The sequence below is a fragment of the Rousettus aegyptiacus genome, unplaced genomic scaffold (genome assembly GCF_014176215.1).
Source record: "Rousettus aegyptiacus isolate mRouAeg1 unplaced genomic scaffold, mRouAeg1.p scaffold_m13_p_3, whole genome shotgun sequence".
NCBI lineage: Eukaryota > Metazoa > Chordata > Mammalia > Chiroptera > Pteropodidae > Rousettus > Rousettus aegyptiacus.
Window position 1 is genome coordinate 58,903,681 of NW_023416306.1, and position 22,634 is coordinate 58,926,314.

At 33.4% G+C, this 22,634-nt stretch overlaps 1 protein-coding gene across 11 annotated transcripts in view; it reads left to right on the plus strand.

Moving 5' to 3' along the window:
* The window catches only part of CNTLN (centlein), a 250,801-nt gene that overhangs the window by 144,937 nt on the left and 83,230 nt on the right, over window positions 1–22,634 (plus strand). For 7 of the 11 annotated variants that reach the window (XM_036238532.1, XM_036238539.1, XM_036238541.1 and 4 more), the window contains 2 exons: window positions 4,406–4,506; window positions 21,864–21,958. In XM_036238532.1, the coding sequence (XP_036094425.1) occupies window positions 4,406–4,506; window positions 21,864–21,958 (196 nt within the window). The remainder of the gene's footprint in view (window positions 1–4,405; window positions 4,507–21,863; window positions 21,959–22,634) is intronic. The other 4 variants (XM_036238533.1, XM_036238535.1, XM_016136823.2 and 1 more) reach the window with 1 other exon arrangement.

Below are 22,634 nucleotides of genomic sequence, written 5' to 3' on the forward strand. Positions count from 1 at the left end.
TTTTCATACGTCTGTGGCACTATATGTATATGTTTTAAATTACTTAAAGGATAACAGTATTTGCTTAAGGAATTACATAGTAAATTTTAAGTATCGAATAATCTTCTGATTTTTCTTTAAAACGTTATCAGAGTTACTTTCTTGTATTTAGTGTGTTTCGTTACACCAAATAACTCGGTTTATCTTAACACATTTTTTCTTTAGAGAAAATAATTTTGTTAAGGATGTTGAGTTTGAACTTCTGAATTGAATGCTAATGACCACATATAAATATAAAAATTTATTTTGAATGATATAAGCAAGTAATACAAATTATTTACTTATTCTAAAAACTACTTCAGATTTCAGAATAGTTTGTTTTCAGTGTAGATCAGTTGCTTCTTAATGTTCATAAGAAATATACTATCATATTATCAATGTAGAAATGTTGTAGGCAAAATTATCTTCAAATGTAAAAAAGCATTTAATTTAGTGATATCTTTTCTCAATATTTGTAATTCTATCTAGAGAATATACAAGTGCTTGAGAGAAAAATTTCACTCAAATAGATTCTTAGAAATATTTTAAATAAAGCGAACTAAGATATATTAATAAGGATATTGTGGTATTTTTGTAATAGTGAAGAATTAGAAACAATCTAAATGACCATTAATAGTTGATGTAAGTTCAGTGTGGTATATTAATATAATGAGATACTATATGGCACTTAACATGAATAAATTAGATCTACGTTTATGAAAAGGGAAATGCTTTAAAAATAAAAGTTGAGTTAAAGGAAGGAAGTTGAATTATAGTATATATGCTATAATATATTCTGGAAAGATATAGTATTTTTAATCATAGAACAGTACTGTATTTTTGTAGATATATATGTATGTGCACATATTTACACACATATTCACAAAAAATATAATTATATGTAGCTATACAAACACATATAGTATTAAAACATGAAACAGAAATATACATACAAAATTAAAGATACTGATAATTTCTGGAGAGGGAAGAAATGTAATATTATATGGGGTACTACTACTTAAAGATCATTTTATTTTTTTCACAAAAATAAAAGTTATGAATGTTAGTGTTTTTAACTCTGTAGATGGTTGGTATATTAATGTTGCTTATACTATTCTCCATACTTCTTTTTATGTTGAAATATTTTGTTTTTTTGTAAGTATGTACTCAAAGACCCAGTAATTATACCTCTAGTTAAAAACACTACAGCAATCTTGCATATAGGCACATATACAAGGATGTTCACTACAGCATTGTTTTTAATTATGAAAAACTGGAAACAACCAAAATATTAGATGATACAACTGTATTCTTCAAGCCCCAAGAACTTCGATTTTTAAAAAACAATTATAATTAGTAGAATATTTTATGTTATACTGTATGCAAAGGTCAATTGTAGATGGGCTGCAGACCTAAATGTGAAGGATAAAGTAGTAAAGCATTTAGAAGGAAACATAGAACATCTTTTTGTTTTTACAGTACGCAAAGGTTTCTTAAACCAGATTTAAGGAGGACTAACTATAAATTAAAAATTGACAAACTGCACTATATTAAAATCAAGAACTTCTGTTCATTGAAAGATACTATTAAGTAAATTAAAAGTTAACTTTCAGAGTGAAAAAGGACATTGCAGTACATATGTCCAGCAAAGGACTAGCATTCAGAATATATGAAGAATTCCTATGAATAAATAAGAAAAGGAAATGCAACCCAATAGAAATACGAGTAAAATGCTCGAATAGTTATTTCATAGAAGAGCACATCCAAATGGTCAATACACATAATAAAAAAGTGAGCAGCTTGATCTGTCTTTTTTTTGTTTTTATTTTTTTAAGTTGGAAGCTTAAATCATTGTAGATCTTTCTTCTTTTCTAATATAAGAATAGAATGCTGTAGATGCCCATATAGCACTGCTTTCATACCTCACACATTTTGAAATGTTGTGGTTTAATTTTTTGCGAGTTCAAAATATTTTCTAATTTCTCTTAGAGTCTTCATTGAGAAAAAAAGTACTTAAAACTAGGTTCTTTAATTTCAAACATTTGAAAAATTTCCAGACAGCTTTCTGGTAATGATTTCTAATTTAATTATACTTGGTCATAGAAGATACTCTGCATGATTTATATATTTTAAATTTTACTAAGAATCATTTATGGTCCAGCATGTGGTTTTATCTTGGTAAAAATTCCATAGCATTTGAAAAGAATGTGCGTCTTGTCAATATTGGGTGGAGTGTTTCATAAATGTCTACTAGATCAAGTATTTTCATAGCGCTTTTCAAATATTCTATGTTCTTACTGATCTCTACCCACTTTTTCCATTGATTGCTGAGAGAGGTATGTTAAAAAAAAAAAAAAAAACAACTCCATTTAAACATTTTCAGTTTTTTTTTTTTTAACATCTTGTTAGTACAGGTTTAGGGTATCCTTTACCAGAGGCTTGCTTATCTTTCTTTATTCATTAGAATGACCCTTTTGAGTTCTTTGTTGAACACCCCTTGGGTTCAACAAAGATTTTCCTCTTTAGCTGGTCACAATTCATACGTCTCCTAGTACTGCTTGAGCTCTTGGGATAGTTTCCTTTATAGCTCTTGTCTGTAAGAGCTTAGTTTGACTCAAGAACAAGGTGGCTCCTAATATTTATAAATATGTCTTGTTAGAAGTAGGGATGGTATGAGTTCTTCCTAAAAAGAACAAACTATGAGTGTAAATACCTCTAAAGAAGCAAGAAATAAAATTTCCAACAACTGTAGCCCTGTGTTCTACGGGGTTAGTGATTTGAGAGCCAAGGAAAAGGAAGTTGAGATGAGCTACATCTGTTTTTCCTTTGTGGGACCATTCTGAAATTTTTTAATTGATTTTTCTTTGCTAGCTGGTTGATTTTAAAATCGTCTCTTTTTCTCTGGTGTCCTGCAGTTTTCCTATGTTTCTAAGTGTGAGTTTAGTTTTATTTATTCTGTTTGCAATTTTTGATAACTTTCTTAATCTGTTAACTCATACTTTTCATCAGTTTTCAATCTTTAGTCATTGTATTTTGAATATTCTCTTCCTCCTCTCACCTCCCACCAAATTTTCTCAAATCTGTACTCGAATAATTTCTATTAGATGCTTTCTGGGTTTTTCATTCCATTCTAATTCATATATTGTTACTATTTTTCTTCTCTTTATTTGTGTTGTCTTTCATTTTACCAATTTTCAAAAACTTTGTCTATGTGCTGATTAACCCATCTATTGAGTTTTAAATTTCAATTAGTAATTTATTATTAATTATAGTTATTTTATTTAGCATTGTAATGTTATTTGGCTGTCTTATTTGTCTTCTCTTGTTTCATAAATCCTGTTCTTTTAAGTATGGGTTTATCACCTCTTTTTCTTTCTTTTTCAACATTTAAAAAACTCTAATAAAAACTCATTTTGAATTGTTTTGTTACCTCTATTTCCTTGTGCATTCTCCCATTCTAGGAGTAGTAATATGTAGACTGTCATTTATAGCTTTGAACTTATTTATATGCTTATTCTTATCTGCAAACCTGACTTCTTTGAGAATGATTTTTTGTGGATTCTTTGATTTTTCTTTTAGTCGTGGAAGCCTCTCTTTAGTGGATACGTATGTCCGCCTGAATTTACCGGTGTACACTGGCCAAAAGCCAGGTTTTACATTACTATTGATTTGTTAGTTCTCTGCAAATATATATGACTCGATTTTGAAACCAGTAATACAGGCTTAGGATTCTGATCTCACATGGTTGATTTTATCTCACCCTTAGACTGGGCCAGGAAACCCCTTTTTAATAGAATTCTAACCAAATAAGCTCTGATATTTGGATTTTCGTTTAGCAATTTTTTGTCTCCTAGCTTCATGCAGTTAGTCCAACTTTGTCTCTTAGCCATGAAAGGCCTTGAGCATAAACTTCTGTCCATACTCAGATCTCAAGGTCTGAGGTCTCCATGGACAGTACTTGATCCAGGTCTTTTGCCACTGTAGCTCAATTCCATTTTACTAGTAAGGGTTCTTTATCTTTACTTGGCATCTAGAAATTTACTATCTTTGCTTTCAGTGCTATGTATTACATTTTTTTATTATTGTTCTACATAGCACATCTGTGTGTTAGAAAGTGGTCAGGTAACTCACTACATGATTTTTTAAAATCATATAGTCTGTGTTTAAAGTATTTAGCATGTTTATTTAGATAAAGTGAAAAATCACTTAAAGTATTTTACCCTTCAAATCCTTATTAAAATTCAGTTTTAATTGTTAGGATTTGTTAATATATTTTTGCTTTTATTTTACTACTGTCTAATTCATATGTTTTTAAACAACCTTGCCACCTGTGTTTGTTTGCTACATTATTTCTTAAAATAATCATTTATCGCTTTAACTTTCACAGGATGAATCTTGAAGAAGAATTGGATAAACTTAAAGTGCATATATCTATTGATAAAGCAACAATACAAGAATTGAATACATGTATAGCAGAGAAAAGAGAAGGTAAATTTTTTTGTGAGAATAAATATTTAATGCAGACATTTTTTAATTATCTGGTTCTTGATATTTTATTTTAATTTCTTCCAAGAGTCTTGCCTTTGTTCACCCTCTTTCCACTGCTTTACTCATTGATATCTCATTAACATTTTCACCTGTTGTGAGAAAATCAAATAGAATACCAGAAAGTCAGCTTTATAATTTATTAAAAATTCTAGAAAGCTGTTTTATAAGAAGAAAAGGTAATTTATTTTTAATATTCATTGATGAAATTTTATTAGTTATATTTGTTTAAAGTTTTATAGATATTATAGAGTCATTGAACTCAATATCAATAATGTGTTTATGTTTTTGTTTGACATACATTTTTCTGGAAATCATTTAGTTTCTTTGATTGTCCAGAAATCAAAATCTTAGAATTAGAAAGAAACTTGGGGATCCGTAAACCTGCAACCTGCCTAAACCAGTAGCCTAAAAATGTTCAGTATGGAGGAATCTATCTGTTTCAATTGCAAGGTTATTCCTTTGTGGAAATCAGGATAACTATATTTACTATACAACTTCAGTCCATACTTCAGTACCTTATTAGAAAAAGGTAAATAAGGTTGAGTTGACTGGATTTCTTTTCATTTACTTAACCTTCTTAAAGCTTAATTGTTAACATTATATTTTTTAGGTGTCCATGATTTATACTTAATGATTAATTTTTACTTAATTTATACTTAATAATTAAGTTTTCATATATTACTCATCTGGCTGTTGTCCCAATTACTGTTGTTGTTTCAATTGTTCTTACTTAGATCACTGATGACTTATCAAGGATAATATTTGAAGCCCTCTATTTTACACCATTGATTTGTGTTATATTTCAGGCGTACTCCGTAATTAGTTTCTGAAACACTGATTGTCCCCTGTTTTACCTTCTACTTCTGTTTCCTGTGTCTTAGTCTCTTCCACTAGGACTTCTTTCATTTTTTTCCTTAACTGTAGGGATTCTCTAAAACTTTATCCTTGGTTTACCTTTTTAACATAACTTTATTGTTTTTGGAAAAATCATTCTACTTAAAAACATTCAAGCAATAAGAAAGAATAAAAGGAAGAAATCAAAAACTCCTAACTCACAAACATACGAAAGTCAGAATTTCAAAATTAACTATCAAATCAAAAATCTTATCATACTAATATACAAAGAAGCCCAGATAGAGAAATTGTGTAAAAAGAAAATCATAACATATGCTATTAAAAAGATATTTACATAATTTTTATTTGGAGCTAACCAAATAAAAAGAAACAGATGTAAAAGGAAAAGAACTATTAAACTTTAGATAAATGTTTCATTTTTCAAGAGTATTAATTTCTAAAAGTTTCCACTAGGATTAAAAAGTTCCAAAATTATTGAAGATGGAATTACTTTGTAATTTTTAAAGTATATATTTCAATTTCAGGGCATATTAAAATTTAACATTTTGCCATGCAAGATGAGAATACTAGCACTGTTATAGAACATTTCACTTGTTTCCCCCACATCTTGAGTTTTGTTTATTAAATTACTTCTTAATTTTATCAAAGTCTACAATTTTACATATTGTAGCAATGAGATCCTAGTTTCAAACTCTTATTTCTATACAGGCTTACCTCAGAAATATTGTGGATACACTTTCAGGCCACCATGCTAAATAGAATATCTCAATAAAGCTAGTCACCCAAGTTTTTTGGTTACTTAGTACCTATCAAAGTTATGTTTACGCTATACTGTAGTCAGCTAAGTATGCAATAGCATTATGTCTAATAGAACAATGCACATACCTTGATTAAAAAGTATTTCTTGCTAAAAACTGTTCATCATCATCTAAGCCTTTATAATTATAATCTTTTTTTTCTGGTGGAGGGCCTCGTCTTGATGCTGATGAAAATGCAGTATCCGTCAAGCGAAATCAAGTGAAGCAAAATAAAATCAGTGTGTCTGAATATAATGATTTCAATATTCATCACATTTTCTAAAAGACATAGCCTTTCTATTTATGCATTCTTTATTTTGATTTATTCCTTGGTTAGCTATATAATTGAAAATATGTCTTTTTTTCCCTAAGTAATCAAAATAGCTATATATATCAAGAGCTTACATATTTGAGAATATATTTCGACAGTTTTTATAATCGAGGGATAAATTGGCTGGGTGTAATTTTATTGGGTCATACTTCTTCCTCCCTCAGAACTTTCTAGGTGTTACTCATTTTTGGAACACAGGGTTGCTGTGGAGGTGTATTATGGAGAAGAGTCCGATTTCCCCTCCCTCTGGAACCTTACTTCTTGCTTTGGATATGATTTATTTTTGCTATGTGGATGCTTGAGTTTTTACTTTTTTCAATTTGATGTTCCAAAATTTAAATAGAATATGCCTGACATACTTTGTTCTAAATTGCATCTTTTGGATTATTTATGTAATTTCTTATTTTTCAATTAAGGTCTTCCTTCATTTCAAGGAAATTTTTCTTGTGTATATTTTTGCATGTGTTTTCTGTTTCATTTTTATATACTCTAATTCAAGGACATCATTTGTCTTTATGTTAGATTATTTCTTGTCTTGCCTTCATATCTATTTTCTTCTGACTTAATCTTTCATTTTTTTCTTCTGCAATCAGTCGATGGTCAGTTTTCTTTCATCAGTAATTCAGGTTTTAGCCATATGTATTCTTTTCTTTTTTCTTTCTAACATTTCTCTTAGCTCTACAATGATGTTATTTTGGCTCTCAATTTATTGCCTCAACTCTTCAAGTTACCACTTTATTTCCTTTGGATGCCTTATTATCTCTTTTATGAGCTTATATTTTATTAAATTCAAGGTTATGATACATTCTTTGCTTGCTTAAATTGTGTTTTCTTCTAGACTGGATTCTAAATCTGTTATTTAATTAAATGTTTACATCAGTGCACCTAAGAGAGATTGTTTTCTGGTTGAAGGGGTGATTCCAATGATTCAAATTATTATCTGTGTTTAGCCTAGAGTCTTAGATATAATTAGCCCTGGAGGTTCTTGTTTTCCTCTACTGAGAACCATTTCTGCTGCTCTTCATGCCTTTCTATAGACATAGACTTATATTTAGTATTATTTTTTTTCTTTTGAATGACTTTAATATTTCTTATAGTGCACATCTGCTGGTGATGAATTCTTTCAACTTTTATACACCTGGAAAAAAACCTATTTTGTCTTTATTTTGAAAGCTATTTTTACTAAGTATAGAATTCCTTATTGACAGTTTTTTTTTTCTTTTAGTGCATTGTAAAATTTGCTACCTTCTGGCTTAAATTGTTTCTGATGAGAATTATGTTGTCATTCTTATCTTTTTTTTGACAATACACGTCTTTTTAATTTTTTTGCTCTACTGAAGAATGTTTATCCTTTTAAGTACATCTTTCCATCTTTCTTTGTATTGTTTACTCATGTGCATGTGCTGATCAGTACTTAGCTAAAGACTCAAGGGGGCCCTCTGTAGATCTGTAGAGCTCTTTCTGTCTCTGAGCAGATCTCTTCTGCCTGGCGCTTTTCCCTGCAAATTCTCCCTTCCTTGGACTTACTGGAATCTGGGATCTGTCTCTTTAATTGAGGAAGATCGCCAGACATGTAGATTCTCCCATATCTGTACCATGGGCCAGAAATTCTCAGTAGACAATAAGCTAGAGCAATCACAGAGCTCGCTTCATTCGTTTGCCCTCTCTCAGGGATGACTACCTTATATTGTCTTATACCCGATGTCTGAAAACTATTTTTTCATATATTTTATCTAGTTTTTAGATAAATCTGATGCCTCTGACTTACTTTTATATCATTGAACATGTTTTCCTTGAATTAAAGTCCTAAATCTATATAACTAGTAACCTCTCTCCATGTATTAGATATATATTTCTTATTTCCTGCTACCTGTTTCTCTATGGCTTTTTTTTTTTTTTACAAGATCCTAAAAGTTAAGCATGTCCTTCAAAAAAAAAAAATCATTACCTTACCTCTCAAATAAGTTCTACCTCCTCTATACCTCCCACATGAACACCTTAAGTGCCTGCCACATTAAATTTCTCTTTGCTGAAAATTTCAATTTATATTGTAGTGAATCTTTAATACAGTCCCACATAATCTCTGTTAGGAGCCCAACTGAGCTGGAGAATGCTGAGCTTTCAGGAGTCCAAGTAGCTGATTTAAGGTAATAGACAAAAATGAAAGTAACAGTGAAGACTTTAGTCATTTGCTGTATAAGCAAGAGGCTAAAGTGGAGAAAGCGCCAACTTCCCCATTTCATTTTCCTCCATGGAGCTGCACTCCAGTCGAGGATCAGATGGATCAGCACAGACAGGATTATCTCATTGCCAAAGGAGACCTGAACAGAAGTCTCCTGGATTTTTTATTGACCTAGGTCTTGGAGGATGGAGAAGTAGGAGATCCAGGAGAGGAAAAGTACTGAAACCGAATGAAGAAAAGTATCTTCGAGGTTATCATTCCCCCAACTACCACCACCAAATAAGGAGATTATCAGAGGGAAAATGCACAGATTGGAAACCTGTTATGGTCACGTTTGAGCAAAAAGGAGAGATTGTCATGATCATAGGCAGTGAAGTGCCCCTGAAGCACTGAGTCAGCATCAGGGGTTTGGCAGACAGCTTTCAACAGTCCTGTTTCAGACATGTTGGGAAAACTGTCTCATTATAATTCATCTGCTTCAATTTCAGGGAAATCTTCACCATTGGGTCACTAGATGGTGTGCAGGTCCAGTCAGGGTTTGGTGCTTTCTTTAGATGTGTAACATGAATCCAGGAGTCTTCTCCCTGGTGTTTGGCAGCATAAGGGTTAGTTAGCAGTACCTGATAGGGGCCTCTTCAGCAAGGATGGAGAGAATCTTTCTGAAGACATCTTTTCCAGTAGATATAATCTACAGGTTGGAAGTGCTTAGGATCTTTATCTCTCTAGAGTGATCAGTGAAAAACTGCTCTGTCGGAACATGGTTAATTTTGGTAGAAGAAATTAGGCCTTTATTATATTGAAGTATATCTCTCTCTCTTTGTTTTTTTATCAGCTGTGGATCAAAAGTGGCAGGGGCCAGGTATATTGGGTGTTCTGTAATTATCTCAAAGGTTGAGTTTATGAGTTCCAAAGGGTGTGAATCTGATATTTAAAATGACCAATAGCAATGCTTTTAGCCAAAGTATTTGGAGGACCTCTACAATTTTTATCAATTGAGTTTTTTATTCTTTATTTTAAAATTTAAAAAGTTAGACATTTATATAATCCATGAAGTGATTCTCCCCCAATTACTCTAGCACCCATCTGACACCACACACAACCATAACAATAATATTGATTATATATCCTATGCTATATTCTATATTCCTGTGACTGTTTTGTAACTACTAGTTTGAACATTTTTTTGAAAAGAAAAAGCATAACATAAGCTTTCTCAGGATGGAACAAAAAGTTACATTTAGTTTAGAAGAAATATTGAAATATTTTACACTGTAATAATGCCACGAGTAAAGGATGGGTAGAAGAATAATTTAACCTTTTTGAAAACTGAGTGTGGAATAAATTTTTAAGTAGGCATTTATCAGATTGTATAAAATATTTTCTCTTTATAAAGCACTACTGCCTACCCATTGTTTTTTTGTTTGTTTTACACATTGGCATACAAAATATATGCATGTATATGAATATGATATATTTTGTATTATACATATTTAAAATCTTTGAGGATTAAGAAAATAAAAATATACTTAAGTTTAAAATATACCAGTTTAAAATAAGCACACATACTCACAGGCAAACTCCTTTTCTGTGAAAATAGAAAAAGGCGTATTGTTTCAATAATATATTTGGAGCCCAACTTTGAAGTAATGAGACTAATTCCTATAAACCACAGAATAAAATGTCTCTTTACTCTCTAGATTCACTTACGTAGTGTATCACATCTATGCCCCCAAAACAGAGAGCAAAACATTCAAAATGTCTTAACTTTTCTGAAAGGTATCACTTGAGTTTTAATAATACCATTAGTGTATTCAACTAAACTTGAGGATTGAGAGTAGAAAGCTTAGTGAAAGTGTTGTAAAACTTGCCAAACAGCACAGATTTGTTGAAGCACCTGACCAGTAAAATGGTTCCCCTAATCACTGTGGCGTTCTACAGGAGATCCCTAGGTAGGGATGGTCTTTTCCAAAAGGATTTCAGCCACACACACACACACAAAGCAGTAGCCTTTGTACATGGGAAAGCTTCAGTCCACTGAGAAAACATACAGACATGACTAAAGCATATTTGTATTCATGAGTTGAGGAAAGCTGTATGAAATCCATTTGCCAGACCTCGAATGGTCCATTAAGCAATTTAAAATGTCTGGGAGCAGTGTGAATAAGCTTCCCTGGGTTGTACTTTGGGCAAGTGGGACAAGTGAAGTAGGTGCTTTCTGTGGCCTTATTAATATTTCCTCACCAGTATTGATTCAGTGGACCAGGGGTTTAGCGTGTATATAGTAGTCATGAGTGGGGATTTTAGTCTTTAGTAGGATTAGGTTGCTTTTTAGCCTGAACCAGAGCTGATTCTTTTTATCAAACCAACAATTGTTGGATTTCCAGTCTTATTTTTCCTTCTCTGAGGCCAATCGTTGGGCTTCTTTAACCAGTTTTTCAAAGTTATCATTTGGAAAAATAGCCCTTTGGACCATGACAGAGACTGTTGATCCTTTTTAAGCGCAGCATTCCTTGTGGAAGTGTTAGCAAGGTGATTTCCCTTAGCTTTCAGATAATCAATTTTAGAATGCCCTGGGATCTTAAAAAGAGCCAAACCAACAGGTAAGAGTATAGTATCCAATAATTCCTGAATATTTGGGCCATTTAAAAATTTTGTTTCTGCTGGAAGTAAGGAAGCCACATTGTTTCCACAACATTCCAAAATGATTAGCTGCACCAAAAGCATATCTATTCTCAATATTAATGTTGGCCATTTTGCCCTTGGCTAGTGTGCAGGCCCATGTGAGCTCTTATATTTTGGCTTGTTGGGTCTGGGCTATAGTAGCCCAAAGGTGCTGCTTTGATTTTATCAAAGGGTATTGATATTGCATATCCAGTGCAATAGAAATAAGAAGCATCAGTGAACCATGAGAAGTAGCAGTACTCAAAGGATTTACCTGTAGATCATCAGTAGGTCAGGAGGGATCCATCAATGTTAAGCAGTTGCGAGGGGTTTTGTCTATAATAGAGGGGAGAAGGGAAGCAGGGTTAAGGTTATTAAAACGTGAAAGAGTTATGTAAGGAGCAGTTAACAAAAAGATTTCATAGGAGGTGAGGCAGGTGACTAAAAAAATTATGAGCATAATGAGAATTCAGAAAGGCTTCTATTGCATGGTGTAGAAAGATGCTTAAAGGGGATTCCAAAATGTTTTTTTTTTTTTTTTTTGGCGGCCTTAACTATTAAGTAGAAGAGAAGTTGTAGTAATGGCTCTAAGGCAAGGGGAATTATCCCCATGCCAGAAAGTCCAGTTGCTGGCCATAATACCCTATGGGTTAATGGTAGTCCCCATGTTTTTGGATTAGTACCCCAAGGTCATTTCCTTCCTTTTCAAATACAAAAAGGAAAAAGGTAATCTGGTATTTGGGAAGCCCAAGGGCAGATTGGTTTATTAAACTCTAAACTCTCCTTTAAGGCTTTAAGGCCACATTGTCCTGTTCTTCTCTTAAAATTGGGTTGGGATATTTGTTGTTTTGTAAGACATACAGAGGTTTTCTATAAGAGCGAGATTTGGGATCCAATTGTGGCAACAACCACTAGGCTAAGAAAACCTTGCAAGTGATGCTTAATTTTGGGTTTGGGGAAACTTAGGATACCATGAAGCCTATCTGGATATCGGTGCATCCCTTGTCCTGATAACAGATGCTCTAAATATCAAACCTGGGTTTTGGCAAACTGCAGTTTCTCCAAGGAGACTTTATGTCCCTTAAAGGCTAAAGCTTTAGCAAGTGGATGCTGTCCTCCTCTGAAGAGACTTGGTAGGAAGAGGAAAGAAGCAAATCACTTATATATTGAAACAAAGTTGAACTTATAGAAAACTTCATATCATCCAGATTAGCCTTCAGAATGTGAGAGAAATAAGAAGGGCCCTTAGTAACCACGAGGCATTATTCTCCAGGTGAACTGTTTTTCTTCCCAAGTGAAGGCAAAAAGGTATTGGCTAACTTCATCAACTGAATATTAACAAATGCACTGCATAAGTCAATCACAGTAAAGAATTTACTCATGTCTGTATGTTTTCTCAGTGGTTGTTAATAGTGTATGAGGGTTAGAAATAATAGGATGTTGAGGATAATAATGTTGTTTATTGCTTGGAGGTCCTTGGACAAACCCTTGTGCTCTTGGGTTTTCTCAGAGGTAAAATAGGAGTATTACAGCACTAGTGCAAGGAACAATGAGACCCTGAGTTTTGTAATCTTCTATTATGGGCTTTATACCTTGAAGTGATTTTTTACCTGTGGGATACTGGTAGATTTTGGAAAGGGGTTTTAAGGGATATATTTGAATTTTGAAAGAAGGTGCACTGTAGATTCTACCAATGTAAATTGGAAGTTTTGCCTGTAAAGAAGATGGCAGCTGAACCAATAGGGACAAATGATCGGTGCTCCCAAATTTAACTATAGTACCATTAGAAATGGAGCATATAAAAGTTGTCCAAGGGTCATTTAATTCACCTGATTGGCTAATTCGATGGCTGCTATCAAATTCTGGATTTATTTCTCTCTTTTAAGAGAAAGAAATTTCAATATGATGCTTTCCTAATAAGTCTTGACTTAATAAATGAGTAGTGTCAGAGGAACTAAGGAGAAAAGGGTGACTATCTCTCTAAGGTTCCAAACAAAAAGGAATAGGTAGATTCATAGGAACCTGTTGAGGTTTATTAGAAATCCCCACTATTTGAACTGTTTTAGTTCTCCAAGGCAGGAGCCACTTTATAGCAGTGGGATTAAGCATTGAGAGTATGGGTCCCGTGTCAATAAAGACAGAAAAATTCATTCCAAATCTGGAGAGTGGTTTCTCTGAGGAAGATTGGGATGAACCCCTGTGGTTCCTCAGAGCACTGTCACTGAGAATTAGGAAAACACTGGAAGGGCTGTTTAGAAAGCTGAAGGTCCCTGGAGTGCTTAAATTTGTGATAATTCCTTTTCCATTGTCCAAGCTTTTTGCAGTAATTGGAGAAATTAGGAGGTTTTAGGTTTTGTATAGGGAACTTCACCTGCTGGAGTTTAAAATTAAGAATTTTAGCAGTCTGTCTTTCATTTCATTTGACTCATCTAGGGTGAGAGCAAGCTGATTTGGCAAATCAAATTTAAAGTTGACATAACTATTCTATCCTGGTCCTTTTAACTAAAAGAGAAAAGTCTTGATTTAGCTGTTAATAAACATAGAGTTAAAAGCTACCCAAGTAGAATCTACATCTGAAAGAAGACCAGAATTTTCTTGGAAAACAATCTGAAGTCAGTTTGATAGTCATAATCAAGTTCATCAGACTTTGTGAGCAAGTCTGAATTTTATTCCAATCAACAGGCTTTCAGAAAGCCCTAGGAAATGCCTGATTAAGGTGTTTAGCAATATCAATGAGCCCGATCATATGATAAGTCAGTGGAATAGTCTCCTGGTTGTAATTCAAGAGGCCTTTCAGGATTTTACCAATTAGCAGTTTTCATCCAATACTGAGCCTGGTCTTCCCTTAAAAGCATATGAACAAGCTGACATAAGTCAGAGAAACTAGATTGAGAAGTTTGAATGACTATATTAAATTTCTCAGTAAATATGTAGGGATCTTCAATTATGTTGAGGAAATTCTTTGACTGTGGATTCCAATTAAGGTTTAATTCGGGGAATATAAGAATTTGGGTGTTAAGCCTTTTGATCCTCAGAAAGCTTAATTTTAAAAGGGCAGGTACTAGTAGGTTCAGAGGAGAGGAAAATGGCACCCGGGGTGAGCCTGATACAAAGAAGCGAGGGAGAGAACAATGGTGCAGGAGTAGAGGAATGTGAGACTTTGGAAGCCATTTTATCTTCCCTTAATTGTTAGTTTGCCTCAGTTAATCTTAAATTCTTAATTTGCAAAGAGACAATTTTAGACTCCTGGTAACCTTTGGAAGCCTCAAAATATCAATCGAAATAGGCATTGCATTGAGGGTTGCCAATTTTAGAGCTATGGTTATCCAATTTGATTTGTAAAAAAGTAAGTTTGGGGATATCAGAAGTTCTCCATAATGGCTATTGGTATTCTAAATTACTTCTGGTCACATTGGCCCATTTACTTAGAAATGTACATGAAATGGATTACAGTTTTTAAATATAAAATCGATTGAGGACTCTGTAGGGGAGGCATTCTCAAAGAATTTAGATAATTGGGATTTCGTTTTTCAGAGGCTTTTTCAAATGCAGCCTGAATGTTTTGAAACAAAATAAAAGTATCAAAATATCATTTAATTGTTAGACTAATTAGCCTTAAGTAATTCTTTTACAGCCATAATTTAACTACACAGTTTTTAATATATTGAAGGTATACTTAAATACCTAAAAATTTACGTTATTTAGTGATATCCTACAAGGAAAAGCCCAGATTCTTTTCTCCCACAGTAATGTAGCCTTTGTTTACCTATTTAGCATTATCTTTCATATGTTTAGCCTTATTTTTTCATCCTGGAATGGAAAAAGTCAGCAAAATAAAACCCCAGATGTGCTTTACCATTGAATAATTCTGGACAGTTATGCATAGTATTTCCTTTCCTTGTCAGTTCCTCTGGAAAAGACCTACTTATCTTTAATGACTGGGTTAGAATGTGACCTCCTATTGGAAACCTTCGTAGGGGCTTTCCCTCTACCTTTGTAAATTCTTAGCTGGACCACCTATAACAAAAGATAGATTAACAAGAGAAAAAAACAAACAAGTTCATTAGCATTTATATTTTACATGTACATGAGAGATACCCAGGGAAATGGAGTAGCCCAAGGATGGCTTAGAATTTGGGCTTAAATACCATCTTCAGATGAAACAAAAAAATGAAGGTTGTGGAGGAAGCCAGATATGGGAAGGTGACCAGAAATAAGTAGGATAAAAATGTAATATTAAGCCAGTAGGTCAGTATCTTCTTCATTAATAAACGTTTCTGGTGTTTTAGGCATCCTTCTCTTCCTGGTGTAATGAGGGAGATGCCCTTACAAATGGAGATTTACTTTATAAATGTAAATTGCCCTTACAAAAGGATAATTTCTCTGTTTTCTTAGCTTCTCCTATGTATGCTGTTTCCAAAAATCATCTGCTCAAAATAATCCTCATGGCAAAGGAGCATACTTTGGGATGGTGTATTCTGTTGTATACCTTCATCTGCTTTCTCTTTTGTGCCCTCAAAGTATTCTATATACATTGCATATCTAAAATGCATGTTTTACGTGTGTGTGTAATCCTGTTGCTGCTGTTATGCTTAAGGTCACACTTCCCTCTTGTATTTGAAATACACACACACACACACACACACACACACACACAGCTAATAAAACAAAAGATCAAAAGCAAGAATTTTAAGATAAAAATTTTTAAAGAAGCAAAAGTATTAATATTAGGAATATGGTAAAATATTTAAAGTAAATTAATTAAAAAATATTTTGTGACAGGAAATATACTTGAAGCCAGAAACACAAATTAAAATGTTATACTTCACAACGCTCATTAATTTAAATGTAAAAATAATAGTTAAGACTTAATAAAATACTTGAACATAGCAAATAAACTGCTTAAAATATTTAAAAACTATGAGTTGAATGAATAGTATAAAAGTAACAAGAGGGTGTTACACATGGCCTCCTAGCTAGCTAGGGGAATTAAAGACAGTAACCGACCCTCATGAATTGACGGAATTGAGGACCCTTGAATAAAGACGTTTTATTTTAAGGCAATGAAGCTTATTTATTGAATGTAGTTTACAATGGAGAAGCAGCAAAAAACCTACCTATCCCCCTATTCTCCCGCCTCTCTTCCTAGAAAAAGATGCAGATGCTCCTTGATGTATAATGGGGGTTACATGCTGATAAATCTGTCATAAATTGAAAGTATTAAGTCAAAAATGCATTTAGTACACCTAACATACCAAACATCATGGCTTCGCCCAGTCTACCTTAAACTTGCTTAGATCACAATATCCAAAAACCACTGGCAATATAGTACATTATAGCGTATTAGTTGTTTACCCTCGTGATCATGTACCTGATTGGGAACCGTGGCTTGCTGCCACTGCCCAACATCACAAGAGAATATCATTTTGCATATCGCTAGCCCAGAAAAAGATCAAAATTCGAAATGAAAAGTTCAGTTTCTACTAAATGCGTATTGCTTTAGTACCATCGTAAACTCGAAAAATCTATTCGAACCATCATTATAAGTTGTAGACTGTCTGTACTTTCATTGTCCTGGCAACCTCCTTTTCAAAATAGTTGTGCTTGTAACAATAATGGCCCACTTCTCTTTCACAGTTAACTGATTACGTCTATTCTTCCCAAGGCTTTTGTCCGGATAAAGTCAAAGGGGTTGGTTTGATCTCAAAAAAGATAAGCTAAGCACCAAGGTCATCTAATAATTGAGATTCTTTTCTCTCCATCAGTAACAGGAGTTCTTGTTCTTCTAACTCATGGGACTTTAATTTTTATTAGCTTAGGGTTACTTTTCAGAGAAGAGACGATGGTTCTGAGTATAGTGGCTAATCTGCTTTTATCTTGCCTAGGAGACAATGTTTAGTTAACAAAAAAAATTTTTTTTAATGGCAGGTCTTGCTGAATAATGCCTACATATCCCAATTCATTTATCTAAAACAGTACTATGAGTTTTTATTCAGAATTCTTCTGACACCAAGTTTGTGAATTTTTCTGCTACCTAACCACTATTTCTCTGATTTTCTGGACTCTAACTCATTATCCTACCATTGAATTCAATTCAATTCAATTTAATTCTGACACTAAATACCCAGAATTAGCACAGACCCAACAGGTTAAAGGATCAGTTTTACAAGACTGTCCCCACTTCAGATGCCAGTCATAAGTACGAGGCCACCACCTGTATATCTGACAAACTGGCTAAAATGCGAGAATTTTTACCACCCCTTCCTCAGGTTCAGATTATTTGCTACAAAGGATCACAGACTTCAGGCAGACTTCAGGAAAGCACTTTACTTACTATCAATGATTTGTTATCAAGGATACAGCTTAAGAACAAACAAATGGAAGAGATGTGTTGGTCTAGGTGTGGTAGGAGGGGCATTGGAACCTCCACACCCTCCTCCAGCACCTTGAATTCAACAACCTAGAAGCCCTCCCAGCGCAGTCACTTAAGAGTTTTTATGGAGGCTTATTACATAGGCATGATGGATTAAATCAGCCATTGGAGACTGAACTCAATCTCTAGCCCCTCTGTCTTCCCTGGAGGTCCTGAGGATGGAGCTGAAAATTCCAAACCTCTAATCACGTGGTTGGTTCCTCTGACAACCAACCCCCATCCTAAAGCTATCTAGGGGTCCATCAAGAGTCACTTGATTAGCATAAACTCGGGTATTGTTGAAAGGGGATTGTTACGAATAATAAAAGATTTTCCTCTCACTCCCATCACTTGGAATTCCGAGGTTTTATAGCTCTGTGCTGGGAGCCAGAGACAAAGACCAAATATATTTTTCTTACTGTATGGCAAGTAACTTCTAAAGTAAAACCTACTCACTATATCTCTTATTTTACTTTTTTAAAAAGTGAAATAAAAACAGTCATTTGTGTTAATATCCACATCAGCAAACCAAGACTTACTACCTTACCTAACTGCAGTTCAGTCTCTCCTAGGAATGTAACCTTTACCCAGTCAGTTTGCAATTATCTGGTCAGCACTAGGAAGGTAGTCTGCTGGACAGACCCCTGCCTGCCCTTAAAGGAAGGTGACCTTGCCTGAAATAATTCCCTTGTTCTTTGATAACTTTTCTGTCTTACTCTCTTTATGCCTATACAAGCCTTTCATTTTCCACAGCTCCTCACTACTCGTTACTGTTTGCTAGATGAGATGCTGCTGGATTCAGGAACTGTTGAATAAAGCCAATAAGATCTTTCAAATTTACTCAGTTGAACTTCGTAACAATAACAATATTATTTAGGAAATTACCAATACACAAATTGCTACATACTTCCCTTTCCTTATCTCTCAAGTTGATATAATCACAAACAGATGTTTAAGAAAGTCTATGCTGGAAGCATCATATAATCAGTAAAAAAATAATTGTAGAGGAGGAAAATTTATTTTCCCTCTATCCTTCTGAGTTCTTAACTGAAACCTCTGTAATAAAAGACAAATTAACAAGAGAAAAAGAACGAGAGAGAAAAAGAACGAGAAGTTTATTAACATGTATACCCCATGTACACCTGGGAGATAGCCAGGGAAAAGTGAATAATTCAAAGAAGTGGCTTTAGCATTCAAGATTAAATACCATCTTAATACAAAATGAAAAAGGGGAGACTAAATGATTTTAGGAAAGGTGAATGGGGTCTTAAGAGTTACCTGAACCTGAATGTTTTTTCTTGAGTCTGTCTGCCTGGTTACACTGGCCCTAAGAAATACACCAGTAGGAATTTGCAGTATAGAAAGAAAAAGGTTTAATATTAAATTGGCCAATTCGGAGATGGAGAGGTTATAATTGAGAAACTCCGACTCCCCAGTGGCCTATAGTTTACAAATTATACAGGGCAAAATCACAAGACACTATCAGGGGTTTGGAGTCATGCTCTGAGCTGAGTAGTTGGAGGTGAGGTAACATTAATAAATCATTTCTTCAGGTCTTAAGGACAGTTCTGTGATCCCTTTCACCGACCCTCTGTCCAATCATATAGGAAAGTAGCCAGGGAATCATTCTACATTAAGGCTCAGGAGCTAAAACATAACTTGGGTCATGTTATCTTTAGCCTGCCAGAGATCCAGACCTTATGACCACGAGTCAGGTCGGGGCTACTATCCTCTGCCTCAGGGGTTGCTGATTATCCTGGGGAAAGACTAGGTCTCTGAGGTGCTATTTCTAGATCTAGGATTTCAAAGTAAATTTCATCAGTGTCATAAGGGCCTTCAGTTTTACTTAGAAGATTAGATGAGAGGTATGAAGTTTGTTACAAAGTTCAGGTGTGATATACACTGCTAGTCCCCTCTCCTGTGATAAGAGTAAATCATCCCTGGTTGATAAAACTCCATAGAGGAGTTTAGAGAAAGCCCTTCCCTACATTTGCTGTTTTTCAAGTGCCTCCAGTTCGAAATAGTCAGTGTGCCATAGCAGCATATTTTGGGGTGGCATATTCTATAGCTCTTTATAATGATACTAGATTTTTAAAAATAATATGTAAAATAGCTGAAAGAAAGACTAAAAGGAGAAAAGTTTGCAGGAGAATTTAATTTTTAATGTACTCCAAAAGAAGAGAAAATGAAAAACTAGAAGGTAGAATAAAATAAATTTAAACAACTATGAATAAGTAAAAAGTTAAAAAGGAAAAGAGGGGAGAGAAGAAAAAATATAAAAAAAGTATAAATCAGAATTTTTATAGTGGTAAAAAGGAAAGGAAAACATATAGAACTAAAATATTAAAAATAAATCTACAGTAAGGTGATTTGAAACATAGGAAACAAAAATAGATGTATATATTTCTAACTAGTCCTCTTTCTTCATTTTCCAAATCCTGAAATTCTTGATGGGAAAAGGATGAAGGGGCAGAGTCAGTTCATTGCTCTTCTCCATGCCTGGGCCTAGGTATTTGAATATTCTTTATAAAACCTGAGAACATGAGAAACCAACTTTTCAACAGACAACCACAAGTGAACGTGGTCAGCCAGATCACCAGTGGGCCTTGCACATACCCAGGAACACAAAAGCAGCAACCAAATTCATTTTTCAGTCGATCTTCAGCCTTTATTTTAATGGATTTAGTTATTGTTAGCACTGTAATGTTCTTTAAGCATAGAATGATTTTCTTCATATTTTTGAGAGTAAATATTTTACTTAAAACTATAGCAGATATTTAAATGACTAGAACAGATGAATTGTATTTGCATATTATTTCTATATTGCTGAAAGAGTGTTGTAAATGAATTCAGCACCATGGTGTTAGGGGACTAGAAAAAGAAACTTAGGAACCAAATAGATGATTATCAAGGTAAAGGTACATATTCCCCAGGTGGCAAATTCTACCTATTCTAGCTTTTATTATCCTTAGGATAGTGTTCTATTTATTTCATGAGTACAGAAGTTTTAATTGGATATGTCATGTTTCAAAGACAAAAGAAATGCCTAATTCACTCTAACAAACTTGTTAGTCACTGTTTATACCAAGAGGATTTCTACTCTACAGAGAATAATATTGTTTTCTTTTTTCTTTGTTGATAAATCAAAGTTTTACACTGACCTACAGCAGCAAAAAATACTTTAAAGCAAAATCATCTCAGTCTAACACAGATATGTATCCTTTTAGGTTTGTGTATTCTTCTTTGCCCCCTTTTTTATTCTTTGAGTAATATTGATCCTGAAAATAATTCATTAAGAAAGCGTTTGTTAAATTTGTCACAATAGTTTTTCTCATATCAAAAGTGTTTTTAGAGGTTTTAATATATTTCAATTTTAATAAAATTAACTGAAATTTTGTGATTTTTTTTTCCTTTAAGGTTAATAAGTTGTTTATACATTTTTGCTGAGCTGAAAAGTTTTCATAGTCAAATGCATGGCCAGTGTAGGGATGATTTCTAGAAACAACTTCACCCATTACCTGGATTTTTATTTGTTATAAAGTCATAGTTTTTCTGGAAATATGATTTTATAGTTTACTCTGCCCAATGCATGATCTTTTTTGCAAGTAAAAGATCATGGTAAGTTATAGTTTCAGTCCACCCTAATTCTGTTACTTTGCTTTGTTCAGCAATTACTCTCATCCTCCTGGCAGGGAACAAGATCCGGAGAACAAAACTAGTAGTGACTCGTATAGATAAAAAGACAGTGAATTCTGCTTTTAAGGCAAAGAGGGAATAGTCCACAAAAGGATGAAAATAGGAATAAAAGAGTAGTACTGTTAACCTGCAGATCTGCTGTACCTTTGAAAATCTTACACTGCAAAAAAAAAAAAAATGTGACACTACAAAGATACATAATGATATGACTGAAAATCTTAAAACAGGTCAGTTACTGGCCACATACTTGAACAATAAAATAGACTAGATTGTTCATAATCGAGAAACTGTAGAACCCTTTTCCTTTGAATGACAGGGCAGTGTTTTAGCAGTATATGAGATAACATATTATTTATTCTCTAGCAGAACAGTTCTTTAGACGCAATGAAGATGATGGGGTCAAGAAGAGTACTTCAGAGAAGAATGGGAAAGAAATGTCGGAGAAGACATTACAGAAGGTAGTCTGGTCTTTAAGATATTGAGCTGAGCAAGTTAAATCTGAATTTTAACATTAAGGATTATATTTTAAAATGAGGGTGCATGAACTTAAACCTTGTGTGAATCCTTAATTTAAATTCGTAATTCAAAAACATTGCCTTGCCAAAATGGGGTAAAAAAAATCAATGTTAGTGAAATAAATGTGGAAACACTTGTGCTTCTGTTGACATAAATTAAAAATATTTGCAAAGATGAAATGACAAGAATGACAATAGAAATTATAAAAATTTACACTGTTTATTATTTATAACGTAACAGTTTAACTTTAAAATGAGACATATGAGACTCCCTGTTATACTTCAACAAACATACAGATTTACAATATTTGCACAAAAAAAACTGAGACGTTTCAGCTTCACCACAGTAAAGTGTTTATAATTTTATTTTTCAGCTTGAAAATATATGACTCATCTCATTTTGGATAAAAATTTACGACCAGTTGATCTAGCATAGTTATATTTGTTTTAATAGAACCATCCATGTAAACCCTGTAGTCACTTTACGTCATGTCTATTATTAATAGTAAAATGTTGTTAAAAAATCTTAACATTATATTTACAATTTTGTACATAATTTATATTCCTATGAGTAAATACATTGTTATCCATTTTAATTAAATGGGCTTGGTTGCTTTTA